Source organism: Vicia villosa, linkage group LG7 (assembly GCF_029867415.1).
Source record: "Vicia villosa cultivar HV-30 ecotype Madison, WI linkage group LG7, Vvil1.0, whole genome shotgun sequence".
Lineage (NCBI taxonomy): Eukaryota > Viridiplantae > Streptophyta > Magnoliopsida > Fabales > Fabaceae > Vicia > Vicia villosa.
Window position 1 is genome coordinate 85,717,518 of NC_081186.1, and position 15,848 is coordinate 85,733,365.

General features: G+C 43.4%; 1 protein-coding gene across 2 annotated transcripts in view; it reads left to right on the top strand.

Annotated features, from left to right (window-relative positions):
• LOC131621055 (uncharacterized) overlaps window positions 1–3,216 on the top strand; it is a 33,351-nt gene extending 30,135 nt beyond the window's left edge. For both annotated transcript variants that reach the window (XM_058892265.1, XM_058892264.1), the window contains exon 5: window positions 1,249–3,216. In XM_058892265.1, coding sequence (XP_058748248.1) covers window positions 1,279–3,129 — 1,851 coding nt within the window. In that variant the 5' untranslated portion in view covers window positions 1,249–1,278 and the 3' untranslated portion in view covers window positions 3,130–3,216. The remainder of the gene's footprint in view (window positions 1–1,248) is intronic.
• Window positions 3,217–15,848: the final 12,632 nt, after the last annotated feature.

Sequence of the window (15,848 nt, forward strand, 5' to 3'; positions counted from 1 at the left end):
ACCAATCTCTTTTTTCTTTTCTTAAGGGCAAGTTATCTCCGCTCCATTGCATCCTAGGCTGTCCCCTTATGCAAGAGCGTGAGCGTTAACGCCGCCCAACTAAAAAACACAAAAACAAACAGAAAATCTTTAGCCGAGCTACGGTAACTCTGATTCCTGAAAAGGATACGTAGGCAGCGGGGTAGGGCCCGTGCGAGTACAATTCTTTATTTTCCCTACATTTTGCATTCATTTCGCATTTAGACATAGACATAGTTATACACCCTTTAGATAGAAACAAACATAGGTGGATACCATCGAGTACGATGGGCGCGAGGGGTGCTAATACCTTCCCCTCGCGTAACCGACTCCCGTACCTTGATTCTCTGGTCGCAAGACCCTGTTCCTTCCTTTGTTAGGTTTTCTGATATTCCTTTCCCTTATGGGATAAATATATTGGTGGCGACTCTGTTCATTTTTCGCGAGCGTGCGACAGCTGGCGACTCTGCTGGGGATGTTGCTAGACCTGTTGCTGGTCCATCCTTAGCGAGTCGATCCTAGCCTGCGTTTGTTTGTTTATTTACTGGGTGTTTATTTGCTTTTATGTCTATACCTTGTATATATGCTTGCACGTTTATTTTTCTGCTTGCATATCATGTTATTTCTGTCTGCACATCATGCATATGGATTATATTCTGTGTTCCTTGGGGTCTTCTGTTCTGTTTTGCAGGTTGGGTGGGATGTTCTATGAGGTAAAAGGCCCAATACCCAGGCTATGAGTGCACTTTAGGTACCCTAGGATAGAGTGGGAGCATGGTTTGTCTCGAGGTGTACGTCTCGGGATGGATCATGTGACTACGAGCAGAGTAGTGGTTTCAAACGGAGGTATTATCGTCACCCGCATCCGCGCTGTGATGATGCTTACCTTCGGGCGGACCGTATACTGCGTTTCATGACCTTACCCTGACCTAGATTCACCTGTGAGTGGGGAGGGATATACATGACAGGTACCGTTGGTGACTATTCTGTTCTGTTGGTGACTATTGTTCTTATGGCTGTGTGGCACCTATGCCGAACCTTTGACCTTATGACTTGTGATTCTGCTCAGAGACGACACAACAACTCTCTCATATTGGGAGAACCTCCATTGCATCATTTTCATCATGGCATATTTATTTTCCAAAGAAAAAAGAAGAAAAGATGTAATAAAAAAAAAGAAAAAGGAAAAAAGAAAATAGTATTATTTCTCATATGCATGCCATTTTTCAGGGTATCCGAGGTTATTACTTTTCATCCAGGATGGCTAACAACGTGACCGCTACCAGAGAAGCTACAAGGCGTACTCACACTTACAGTTTCCATCGCGAAGGCTTGATTCAGTTGGGGCAATTGGGTGGATTGATCACTGGTCATAATAAAACTGTGTTCACTGAGAATTATGGAAACATCTTGACTCTTTTGGACTCACACGTCGACGAATGGGGTTTATCTACTCTTCTCCAGTTCTATGATCCTGACTTGCGTTGTTTCACCTTCTCAGGCTATCAGTTGGCTCCCACTCTCGAGGAGTACTCTCACTTTCTCAATATCAAGATTCAACACAAGGTTCCTTTCGTTTGCGTCCCAGAGAAACCTGATTTGGACCACATTGCCAATGCTCTTTATTTGAGCATAGGAGATGTTCATGGAAATTGGAAAAAGAATGGTAGCACTCAGGGTTTCTATATGAGTTTCTTGGTTGAGAAGGCCCAAGAGTTGGCTAACAAAAAGATGTGGGAGGCCTTCAACGCCCTTCTGGCCGTTTTGATTTATGGGATCGTAATGTTCCCTAACATTCACAAGTTCGTTGATCTGGCTGCTATATGTCTTTTTGTGGAGAAGAATCCGGTCCCTACTTTGCTAGCCGATACGTACTATTCTGTTCACTCTCGATATGGGAAAGGAGGAGCCATAAGAAATTGTTTGCCGCTGTTATACACCTGGTTTAAGTCTCACCTGCCTACAAGTGGTCCTTTCGTTACTTCTACTCAGAAATGGCATCAAAGGATCATGGGGCTTACTGGAAATGACATTGTCTGGTGTCCTACTGGGATGGACGTAGAGAAAGTTATAACTAGCTGTGGTACTTTTGACAATGTTCCCCTCATAGGAACAAAAGGTGTTATCAATTACAATCCTAAGCTAGCGCTGCGTCAATTGGGTTTTGCACTTGAAAACAAGCCTTTAGACAAAGAAATATTTGAATCCGTTTGCTTTGAAAAGGGAACCAATCCAAAGGGGCTAGAAAAAGTGGTGAGTGCCTGGAATGACATCCATACAAATGATCAGATTTCTCTTGGTGAAAAGAATGCCGTTGCCAAACAAGCCTACACAGATTGGGTTGAAAATAGAGTTAAAGATCGCCTGTTGCCTTTCCCGAAGGTTAACCCATTGTACAAGCAACCATCTAAGGTTCCAATTGCCACTATGCCTGCTGAGAATTGCGTCCCAGTAAATATGGAAAGCACCCAATTGCACGAAAAGAAGTCGGATGTGCAACCGAAACATTGTCTTGTGGACCAGAAAAGAGTTGAGTTGACACACGAAGCCAAAATGCTGAAGGGAGGATCTTCCAGAGTTCAAAAGAGGGCTAGAACGGAAAAAGGTGAAAGAGATACTACTGTTATTGTCGAGGATCACCAGAAGATCCTAAAAAGGGCCATGAAAGAAGCAGAAGAGAAACTCAAGCAAGAGTACCGAGAAGACTTGAAAGCTTATAAGCTCAAGATAGAAAGGGATGCTAGAGTTGAAGTGAAGAATCTGAAAAAGAAACTGGAAGAAGAGACCACTAAAAGAATGGCAATTGAGACTCAACTGAAAGGAAGTCACCTTCGTAATACTCGACTAACAGAAGAAAATGCCAAGCTCAGAGATCGAATGATGGAAGACATATCTGAGAAGGATTATCTCCCAGAATGCAAAGGATGTGACGAACTCAGGGAGTGCTGCAAGAAGCTGGATGGGCATTTGTTTCGCAAAGATGAGGTGATCCAAAGCCTTCTTAAAGGAAGAGATCGAGAAGCAACCAAGAAGCTGTTTGATGAAACTAAGAAGTGGAGCGATGAGCACTTCAGACAAGGAGGACCTCTGTTTTATATTCAGATGGATTGATGTTTGAGTCTGTATGTTTCGACCACCACCAGACTTGTTGGATGGGGTCTTTTATTTCCCTTGTTGAACTATCTTGTTGATGTATGGCTTGCCCAAGTTTAAATTCCTGTTATGAATAAAAAAGAACTAGTTTCTCTTGATACTTACCTTTTGTCACGTTGTTAGCTATTCTGGATCAATATTAAATCTTGGATACTCTGAAAATGGCACATCACGTCATATGCACACATGCACTCATACATTCACATTATCACATTGCATTTTTCAGGTTATTGCACAAGAAACTGATTGGGGTCCTTTTCAGCAACAGATTTCTTTCCCGACGACGAAGCTGACTTTCTTACATCCTTACCGCACCAGGAGTAACGAGAGAATCATGGAACAATTTGAACAGAATCAAGCTGCCCTCCGTAGGGATATGGATGTTATGGGGGAAAGAATGGCCCAACTTATGGAGACTCTCCATGCCGTCGTTCAAGGACAGGATGAACTCAGAAAGAGCGTCGCTAGTTTGGTCAAGGATACTCCTACCAATTCTGCTGACGGAGGGGTGAAAACTAAAGAGACTCCTATTAATGAGACACTGAAAGTAGTGGACGACCACCATGAGGTTATTGATCTTGAACATGATCTTACTGCTGAGTTGACTGAGACTGCTAAGATGTACCAAGCTCTTGAAGAACGTCTTAAGGCTGTTGAGGTTGCTAAAACTTCGAGTTTCGACACTGCTGCTATGTGTTTGGTACCCGGGATTGTTATTCCCCCGAAATTCAAAGTGCCAGATTTTGATAAATACAAGGGAGTCACCTGTCCAGAGACTCACATTCGTTCCTACTGCCGTAAGATGGCTGCTCATGCTGAGAACGAGCCTCTGCTGATGCATTTCTTTCAGGATAGTCTCACTGGAGCCCCGTTGGAATGGTACATGAAACTTGAGAGGTCTAATGTCAGTACTTGGGGACAACTTGTCGACGCCTTCTTGAAACAATACCACTACAATACTGCTATGGCTCCCAGCCGTGCCCAGCTACAAAATATGTCACAGAAATCTGAAGAGTCTTTTAAAGAATACGCCCAGAGGTGGCGTGAACTTGCGTCCCGTGTCCAACCTCCTCTTTTGGACCGCGAGTTGATTGATCTGTTTATGGGGACTCTGAAAGGGCCGTATCTTCAGCACATGGTTAGTAATACTTCTCCCTCCTTTTCGGATGTGGTCATCATTGGTGAGAGGGTTGAGAACTGTGTCAAAGCTGGTACCATTCAAGGTGTTACTAATCCTAGCAACTCAAGTGGTAATGGTAAGAAGCCGTATTCTGGGTTTGTGAAGAAGAAGGAAGGTGAGACTAGCACTGCCTCTGTTGACCAAGGTCGAGCTCCTGCATATTCTGCTGTTCCACCTCCTTATTATCCGATGCCTTATGCTGTTCCAGGTCCGTATGTCCCTCAAGCATATGCTGCTGCTCTTCCACAACCATGGATGGCACCCCAACAGCCTTTCGTACCACAACAACAAGCTGCTGTTTCTCAGAGTCGCCAACAGAATCCTAGGCCTCAAGGTCAAAGAGGTCCACAGAGGCAAAGATACCCTGACAGGCGTATAGATCCGGTTCCAATGCCGTATGCTCAGCTTCTTCCCCAATTACTTGCTGGTCAATTAGTGCAACTCCGCGAAATGGGTCCTCCACCTGACCCTCTTCCTCCTGGGTATGATGCGAATGCTCATTGTGAATTTCATTCTGGGGCTCCCGGCCACACAATTGAGAAATGCAGGGCATTCAAGTGGAAAGTCCAGGATCTTCTCGATGGCAAACTCATCTCGTTCACTCCTACTGGTCCTAATGTGCAGAATAATCCTATGCCTCCCCATGCCGGTGCGACCAATGCTATTGAGTTATGTGATGATCAGATCTTAGTAAGTGATGTTAATGAGGTAAGGATGCCGCTAGCAGTTGTCAGAGAGTATCTTGAGCAACAAAAGGTTTTGTGTGAACTACATGACTACTGTTTGCAATGTTCTTCTAACCCTGAGGAATGCACTAGGTTGAAAGAAGAAATTCAGAAACTAATGGATGAAGGTGTTCTTAGAGTGGAAAGGGTCGTTCCTGTCGAAGATGTGGCTACTCTAGAGATACCTTACCATCCTGCTGAGGTGTCAAAGAATCAGAGTACTCCTTTGATCGTTCGTGCTCCGAGTACTCCCTTGGTCATTCAAGCTCCGAGGACTCCATTGGTTATTCAGGTTCCAAATGTTCCTTCGACTCCTTCAACCTCGTCTATTGTTCCCTCTCCTGTGAATGATTCTAAGGCTGTTCCTTGGAGTTATAATGCCGTGTATATTCGAGGGAAGAAATATGATTGTCCTCCGGTGGGTAATTCGAGCATCACTAATATTACTGGCACTAGTGGCATTACCCGTAGTGGTCGGATCTTTGCTGCCCCTCCTCCGCTTCCTAAAGAGACCAATAAAGAGGCTAGTACACAAGCAAAAGGAAAGCAAGTTGCTGTTGATCCTCCTGTGACACGTAATGCACAAGATGCCGAGCAACTCTTGAAAATCATTAAGAAAAGTGATTACAAAGTGATTGACCAACTCGATCAGACCCAAGCCAAGATCTCCATCTTGTCTCTCTTGGTACATTCTGAAGCTCATCGTGATGCTCTGATGAAAGTTCTGGCTTCCGCTCACGTAACTCAAGACATTACCGTGCCTCAGTTTGAAGGGGTTGTGACCAACATTGCTGCTGGTAATTGTTTGGGTTTTTCTGATGATGAGCTTCCACCTGAGGGTAGGGCACACAACAAAGCGTTGCATATCTCCGTCAAGTGTCTGGATGCTGTGTTGTCTCGAGTTCTGATTGATACTGGTTCTTCTCTTAATGTGATGCCCAAGACTACTTTGTTTAAGCTGAGTATGGATGGGATTATGATGAGACCATGCACTGTGAGTGTCAGAGCGTTTGATGGCTCCAGAAGGTCCGTAGAAGGGGAAATTGATCTGCCTGTTTTGATTGGCCCTCACATGTTCTATATTGCCTTCTATGTCATGGATATAAGTCCTTCATACACTTGCCTCTTGGGTCGTCCCTGGATCCATGCTGCTGGGGCTGTGACATCTACCCTCCATCAGTGTTTGAAATTCGTTGTGAATGACAAGATTGTTGTGATCACTGGTGAAGAGGATTTGATTGTCAATAATCTGGCGTCATACCGTTATGTTGAAGTGGAGGGAGAGATACAAGAGACACCTTTTCAGGCCTTAGAGATTGTGTCGGTTGATAAACTCCCCGTGGTTGAAAATAAGAAGGAACTCGGAGCACCCCTCTCGTCTCTGAATGATGCTAAGGCCTTCTTAAAAGCTGGTACTCCCCATAGTGCCTGGGGCGAGCTGATTGATGTTTATGAGAAACGAGACAAGTATGGCCTTGGGTATCAACCATCTTCCTCTACTCAGCTCAGCATAATTCCTGGAAAGAAGGTGATTCCCCCCATTTCTCAAGTGTTCGTCAATGCAAGCACCAGTTCTGGAAGTCAGGTTCTCGCCGTGGATGATGATGATGAAGAAGATCTCTCCAGATTCATTTGCCATGCTGCGCCTGGACAGGAGCTCAACAATTGGACTATCTTGGACGTCCCCAGAGTCACTTTTATGGAGATGTAATTTTCTTGTTTCGATAAGTCATATGCTTCGCCCTAAGCATTTTGACCGCTTGTATAAAGAAGGGCCCCCATGTTGTTTCAATTTGTTTAATATTGAATGAAAATCATATCTTCGCATGCAATTACTGTTCCATTTCTTTCATTTTTGTTTTTTTACTTTAAAAACTTTTTCAAAAATGGCAAAGCTTTTCTTTTCCCTTTTCTTTTTATGTGTTGCATTCTAAGGCATAAATCATCCATCGTGCAGATCTGGTTCGAATTCCATCAAAAATGATAATGTTACAGTTCCACGTCTTAATATCCTTGAGAATCCAATTGACCAAGCTGACGAGGATAGTGGGGAAGACTGTGAAGTCCCCGAGGAATTGGCGAGACTTTTGAGACAAGAAGAGAAATCTATTCAGCCACATCAGGAAGCCATAGAAATCATCAACCTCGGTACAGAAGAAGCAAAGAGAGAAGTCAAGATAGGTGCCGCTTTGGAAAGTGATGTAAAAAGAAGGTTGATTGAGTTGCTTCGAGAGTATGTTGACATCTTCGCCTGGTCATATGAAGACATGCCTGGTTTAGACACGGATATAGTTATGCACAGGCTACCTCTCAAACCAGAATGTCCGCCGGTAAAACAAAAACCACGAAGAACTCGACCTGATATGGCTTTGAAAATCAAGGAAGAAGTTGAAAAACAGTTGAAGGCTGGTTTCTTATCTGTGTGTGAGTATCCTCCTTGGATTGCAAACATAGTACCCGTTCCTAAGAAGGACGGAAAGGTACGCATGTGTGTCGACTACCGAGATTTGAATAGGGCAAGTCCGAAGGACGATTTCCCTCTGCCCCATATTGATGTGCTAGTCGACAACACTGCTCAGTATTCGGTATTCTCCTTCATGGATGGTTTTTCTGGCTATAATCAAATAAAAATGGCTCCTGAAGATATGACCAAGACTACCTTTACTACTCCGTGGGGTACGTACTGTTATAAAGTAATGCCTTTTGGTCTTAAGAATGCTGGTGCAACATATCAACGAGCGATGGTGACTCTCTTCCATGACATGATCCATAAAGAGATTGAGGTGTACGTCGACGATATGATTGCCAAATCCCAAACTGAGGAGGAACACTTGGTATATCTTGAGAAACTGTTTGCTCGTTTGCGTAAATTCAAGTTGAGGCTTAATCCAAACAAGTGCACTTTCGGAGTGCGATCTGGAAAATTACTTGGATTCATTGTGAGCCAACGAGGGATTGAGGTCGACCCTGACAAAGTAAGAGCAATACAGAATATGCCAGTACCAAAGAATGAAAAAGAGGTCCGAGGGTTCCTTGGGAGATTGAATTACATAGCCAGGTTCATTTCTCATCTCACTGACACCTGTGAACCCATCTTCAAACTGCTGCGCAAGAATCAAGATATCCGTTGGGATGATCATTGTCAAGAAGCTTTTGAGAAAATTAAACAGTATCTCCAAGAACCACCAATTCTCATGCCTCCGGTTCCTGGAAGACCGCTTCTTATGTACTTAACTGTGCTTGAAGGATCTATGGGGTGTGTGCTGGGCCAACATGACGAGTCTGGTCGAAAAGAGTGCGCCATTTATTACCTGAGCAAAAAGTTTACCGATTGTGAATCCCGCTACTCACTACTCGAGAAAACTTGCTGTGCTTTGGTATGGGCTGCTCGCCGACTGAGGCAGTATATGTTGACTCATACCACTCTATTGATCTCCAAAATGGACCCGATAAAGTACATCTTTGAAAAACCAGCTCTTACAGGAAGACTAGCCCGATGGCAAATGCTTTTATCAGAATACGACATCCAGTATGTCACACAGAAGGCCATCAAAGGAAGTGTCCTTGCAGATCATCTTGCTCATCAGCCATTAGAAGAGTATCAGTCAATGAAGTTTGACTTTCCTGATGAAGATATCATGAAACTAGATGATAATGAAGGACCCGAACCAGGAGAGCGATGGACTCTCACGTTCGATGGTGCATCAAATGCTATGGGCCATGGTATTGGGGCAGTTTTGACTTCTCCCCGTCAAACCCACATCCCTTTCACAGCTAGAATATGCTTTGATTGCACAAACAATGTCGCAGAATACGAAGCTTGCATAATGGGTCTCGAAGCGGCCATTGATATGAGGATCAAGATCCTTGAGGTTTATGGGGATTCTGCCCTGGTTATACATCAAGTAAGAGGTGATTGGGAAACACGACACCCCAATTTAGTTCCTTATAGGGACTATATCTTGGAGTTGTTGCCCGCTTTCGAGGAAATCACTTTCAATCACATCCCCCGAGAGGAAAATCAATTGGCAGATGCTTTGGCTACTTTGGCGGCTATGTTCAGAGTTAGCTCTCCTAAAGAAGTACCAGACATAACGATCCTCCGTTACAAGGAACCTGCCCATGTATTCCCTGCTCATTGTCTCACTACTGAAGATGTGTATGATGAAAAGCCATGGTATTACGACATCAAGAGGTATGTTGAGAAGCAAGAGTATCCCGAAGATGCTACGATTGGTGATAAGCGAACGCTTCGAAGGTTAGCATCCAAGTTCTTCTTGTCAGGAGACGTCCTGTACAAAAGAAACTATGATTCAGTTTTGCTCAGATGCGTGGATAGACACGAAGCAGAACTGATCATGCGGGAAATTCATGAAGGATCTTTCGGAACTCATTCCAGTGGACATTCTATGGCCAAAAAGATCTTGCGAGCAGGATATTACTGGATGACGATTGAAAGTGATTGTTATGTGTACGTGAAGAAATGTCACAAATGTCAAGTGTATGCTGACAGAATTCATGTTCCCCCAACTCCTCTGAATGTCCTGACGTCGCCTTGGCCCTTTGCTATGTGGGGCATAGACATGATTGGACGGATAGAGCCACAAGCTTCAAATGGACACAGATTTATTCTTGTTGCTATCGACTACTTCACCAAATGGGTTGAAGCTGCTTCTTACAAGAATGTGACTAAGCAAGTCGTTACTCGCTTCATCAAGAAAGAGATCATATGCCGATATGGGGTTCCAAACAAGATCATCACTGATAATGGGTCCAATCTTAATAACAAAATGATGGCAGAGTTGTGTGAAGAGTTCAAGATTGAACATCACAATTCATCGCCCTATCGGCCAAAGACGAATGGCGCGGTCGAAGCTGCTAACAAGAATATAAAGAAGATTGTCCAGAAAATGGTTAGAACGTATAAAGATTGGCATGAGATGTTGCCATTTGCTTTGCATGGCTATAGAACTTCTGTTCGTACTTCAACTGGGGCAACTCCCTTCTCTCTTGTCTACGGCATGGAGGCTGTATTACCTGTCGAAGTGGAAATTCCTTCGTTGAGAGTCCTGATGGACGCCAAACTCGATGAAACAGAATGGGTTCAAACGAGGCTTGATCATCTCAATCTAATTGAGGAGAAACGCTTATCTGCTATCTGCCATGGCCAGTTGTATCAAAAGAGGATCAAGAAAGCGTATGACAAGAAGATTCGGCCTCGAGAATTCCACACAGGTGACCTGGTCGTAAGGAAGGTCTTGCCAATTCATACCGATCCAAGGGGCAAATGGACTCCCAACTATGAGGGACCATACATTGTGAAGAAAGCATTTTCAGGTGGGGCTTTAATCCTGACAAAGATGGATGGGGAAGACGTTCCGCTTCCAGTCAATTCAGACTCAGTCAAAAAATACTACGCATAAAAGACCCGCTAGGTCGACGTACCTAGGCAAAAATAAGGGCATCCCGGCAAACCAAAAGGGTTTGGGCAAAAATTAGGGATAAAACAAAAAAAAAGAATAGCCCGCTAAGTTGAAAACCCGAAAGGGCGACTTAGGCAAAAAAGGGGCATCCCGCTGGATTGAAAACCCGAAAGGGCGATCCAGGCAAAAGTTAGGGATCAAAAGCGAGAGGCTGTAGTCTGAATATCTTTCACAAAGACCACTATACGCCCTTGGCAGAACGGACAGATCAATCCAACCACTACCCTTCTGAAGCAAAGCATTGAGAGGATCGAGGATATGGGAACTGTAGCAATATCAGTTTTAGTGGAAATCCGAGCATTTCTCTTTGCCATTTTGCTCTTTGCATTTGTATTTTCTTTTTCGCAACTACCTCATTTAGGAGTTGCTTCCTTGTACAGAAGCCTGTTCACGGGCATTCCATCAATAAAATGATCTTTTGATGCAAAAGCTTTCTTTCTTTCTTTTCACTTTTACGCATGCGAGGTGTGATTTAATTCGTTATTAAACATTGCATTGAGAACATGGGGGCAATAATCATAAAATTAAAACGAAACATGATGTTACATAAACATAAAGGTGCTCTAAGGGGCGCCATCTGCATCCAAACGTTGTTTTCTGTGCAGGTTGCAGGTTCTAGCCATCATCTTGGCTCATGATATGTCACAAAGGTCATCATCATTCCACGTGAAAGTTCCAAAGGGTAATTCATCAGTACTGGTAAGCACGGAGCGCCTGAAAAGGTCCATATCCCTCTTCGATCCGGCAGACAAAGAATGGTCCCCCAAAGAACTCATGATTCCCCAAGCAGTATAGGATGTAAGGAAAGTCGAGTAAAGTCACTTCCTCCCCAGCAGGGCTATATTCCAACCCTCAACGCAGTTACCAATAATCTTTGGTACTGTAGGGTTCCAATATCAATTCACGATGACGGTTCAAGATCACAAGGCAACGGACCCCAATGATCCTACTCTCCGGTTCCACCGAATGCCTTTATTTGGCACTTTGCATATAGAATTCATTGCATATAACATTGCATCTCCAAAAGCGTAGCATATCCGTCAAAGTGGATCATTACGCCATAGAAAATTCAAGCATGCATTCCAAGCATAAGCCAGACAGTACAAATCATCACTCAATCAAGCCGATGGTGCATCCTCACAGAAGTTGTCATCCGTATAAACTTCACTTGATATCTGCTACTCCATCGCAAATCTCTTCCAACCATGGTGCCGACACTTGGTATCCCAATCCCCAGTAATTCAATCTACCAAACTCCTTAAACACTCGTCTGTGTCATTCTTCCGATACTCGTCTGTATCTCCTTTTGATGCTCGTATGTGTCATTCTTCCGATACTCGTCCGTATCTCCTTTTGACACTCGTCTGTGTCATTCTTTCGATACTCGTCTGTATCTTCTTTTGATGCTCGTATGTGTCATTCTTTCGATACTCGTCTGTATCTCCTTTTGATGCTCGTATGTGTCATTCTTTCGATACTCGTCTGTATCTCCCTTTGATGCTCGTATGTGTCATTCTTTCGATACTCGTCTGTATCTCCTTTTGATGCTCGTATGTGTCAGTCTTTCGATACTCGTCTGTATCTCCTTTTGATGCTCGTATGTGTCATTCTTTCGATACTCGTCTGTATCTCCTTTTGATGCTCGTATGTGTCATTCTTTCGATACTCGTCTGTATCTCCTTTTGATGCTCGTATGTGTCATTCTTTCGATACTCGTCTGTATCTCCTGTTGATGCTCGTATGTGTCATCCTTTCGATACTCGTCTGTATCCTCTTTTGATGCTCGTATGTGTCATTCTTTCGATACTCGTATGTATCTTCTTTCGATGCCCGTATGTGTCATTCTTTCGATACTCGTCTGTATCTCCTTTGATGCTCGTATGTGTCATTCCTTCGATGCTCGTTTGTATCCCTTTTGATGCTCGTATGTGTCATTCTTTCGATGCTCGTCTGTGTCTCTTTTATACTCGTCTGTATCTCCTTTGATGCTCGTCTGTGTCTCTTTTATACTCGTCTGTATCTCCTTTGATGCTCGTCTGTATCTCTCTTTGTGCTCGTCTGTATTCCTTTTGATGCTCGTCTGTATCTCTCTTTGCGCTCGTCTGTATCTCCTCTGATGCTCGTCTGTGTCTCTTTTGTACTCGTCTGTATCTCCTCTGATGCTCGTCTGTGTCTCTTTTATACTCGTCTGTATCTCCTTTGATGCTCGTCTGTATCTCTCTTTGTGCTCGTCTGTATTCCTTTTGATGCTCGTCTGTGTCTCTTTTATACTCGTCTGTATCTCCTCTGATGCTCGTCTGTGTCTCTTTTATACTCGTCTGTATCTCTTTTGATGCTCGTCTGTGTCTCTTTTATACTCGTCTGTATCTCCTTCTGATGCTCGTCTGTGTCTCTTTTATACTCGTCTGTATCTCTTTTGATGCTCGTCTGTGTCTCTTTTATACTCGTCTGTATCTCCTTTTGATGCTCGTCTGTGTCTCTTTTATACTCGTCTGTATCTCCTCTGATGCTCGTCTGTGTCTCTTTTATACTCGTCTGTATCTCCTCTGATGCTCGTCTGTATCCCTTTTGATGCTCGTCTGTATCTCCCTTTGATGCTCGTCTGCACCTCTTTTGATGCTCGTCTGTGTCTCTTTTGTACTCGTCTGTATCTCCTTTGATGCTCGTCTGTATCTCCTTCGATGCTCGTCTGTATCTCTTTTGATGCTCGTCTGTATCTCTTTTGATGCTCGTATGTGTCATCCTTTCAATACTCGTCTGTACCTCCTTTTGATGCTCGTCTGTATCTCCCTCAAAACAATTGTCTATGTCACCTTATCTTTCTGTCAAACCTGCTTCTCTCCCGATCATTTCCATGTAAATACCACCTTTTCCGAGAACCTTGTATCGGCACCATTACCACATCACCGGATACCACCATTCGAACCCATTACCCGTTGTAAATATTTCCATCAGAAAAACAAAAATCTCTTTCCCCAGCAGATATCAAACAAAAATAACACTCACGCTATCTTTTCTTCAGGACAAATTTCAGGTCTTGATATTTAACCTTCTTCTACCTTGAATGTTCGAAAGGCTAACGCCAATCTCACCTTCAGGTTTAAGACGATTAAATAGGGGCAGCTGTCATACCCCAAATTTGTCCTACCCCTTTACTTCTAACTGGCTTAGGCTTTGCATTCATGTACTTACATCACTTAGGTCATTCAACTCATGCATCCATACCATGGGTACTATTCAAAGGCTAGCAAGAAAAGGCTCCATTGCAAAGAAGTTTGATCAGAGAATGAGGAAACTGAGGTATAATCATGTGGCTCTATGTTCATTGAAGTCCTCCTGGATCGGGGTGTCTCTCTGCTTCAAATCAGGGCATTGATTAGAGGGTACAAGCTTGCAAATCATTTGGTTCTTTAAATCAGGGTTTCTTTGACCAAAGTCAACCAGTTGACTTTGGTCAACATTTAATCAGAAGCGGCTTCTATGTGTGGAAAACTTCTCATACTGACCGTGTGGATGTGTTTGTTTGACTGGATGTGAGTGGAAGAGATTTAATCGGGAATTTCATCAATAGTCGGAAAAATCAAGACAGTTGACTTTTGGGTCGAAATCGGAAGAATTAGTCGAATTTTGACTTTAGGTGGAGAATCGGTCAAGAAAAGTCAAAGAATGGATGAAATCAGGGGTCTGACAAAAAGTTGCCAAAAATAGAAAAATGACAAAAATGGAAAGTTTCAACACTTAGAAAATACTTTGACATCTTAAAACTTGATGAGCAGCCCACTTCAGGTCCAGACTTTGCATGGTTCGAGGCATCATTTCAAGTCGAGTTCAAAAGCAAAAATACTCAGATCACGGCATACTACAATTCTCTAGTTGAAGGCTTTCTCATTCAAGGCTTGGTTAAGGAGATAAAAGGATGGAAAGTTGGAAGAAACATATTGAACTTATGTTCAATACTTAGAAAATTTTTGAAGTTTTAAGATTGATTGATCAGCTGACTTTAGGACAAATTTACACGTGGCAAAAGTCTTTGTTTCAAGACAATGTCAACATCAATTTTGTTCATCTCATGGCCCTTTACAATTTTGAAGTTGGGAAGTTTTTCATTTGAATCATGGTTTGAAAGTTATGGGAGGTCAAAGATGGAAAATTCTCACTTACTCAAGTCAGATTGCTGGGCATAAGTTTCTTGGCACACGCAAGCATTTTTACAAACATGTGGCGCGTCACTTTTGGAACTAATTCCAGAGCGATACGAGGGTCTATCTAATACAAGCTCGGTATGCCCCCACTCTACTCTATGTGTTCTACACAACAAGCCAAGAACCAAATCATTTGGATGTGTATTGAATCAATTACGAGGCTTTAAAGTCGTGTCCCCGTCAAGTTGGTCTTGCGTGGCAAACCGGGCCTTAGTCTTAAGGCACACGCGCGCATTACGACAAACACATGGCGTGCCATATTGAGACCCCTTTCTTGAACTCCACAAGTATCCCATAAACTCAACCTTGGTATTATTCTACTCTCCTCCATGCCCTTTACAGCATGAGACGAGGATGGAGTCTATTGGGTGTATAACGAAACCGTCACGAGTCGTCAAAGTCATGCCTTCGCAAAACGTATGCCGCACATCCAGTCGAGCCAAGATTCCAGGCCCACGCAGCGTACATACGCCATCACATTAATGCATGCCCATGCAAAATACTACAATACAACACCCACACCATAACACTCCATGCAACCTCACCTTACTATATAAGCAACTCCCTTCACAACTCACAAAAACACACTTTCATTTTCTCCATTTTCAGTTTTCACATCACAACATCACTCTCTCCTCTCCCATTTTTCTCTCTCTTTTCACTCTTCTTTTCCCTCTTTTTCGCTCATCTCTCTCCCTTCGTAAAGTTTGTTACAAAAGTGTAACAAACTCTAACAAACTTCTTCATCTCAAAACCACCACCTCCATCTTCTTCTTCCACCTTCAACCATTACTGATCAGCATCATCACAAACCAACCTCCTAACCACCTTCATCACCTTTCAACCTCCATCATTGATCATCTTGATATCACTGCCTCTGCATCCACATTTTCCTCATCGCCGCACTACAAGTCTTACGAATAACGATGAACTGAGTTCACTTCGCGTTGGAAGATACATCCTGAAGCATCATCACCATCTTCATTGAGAAAGATCCTCGGTTTTCAGGCATCAGAAAGAAGATCTCAGGGAATCAGGTCCACTCCATAATAGTTCATCACTGGCGACGAGGAGCTTGAAGAGTGTG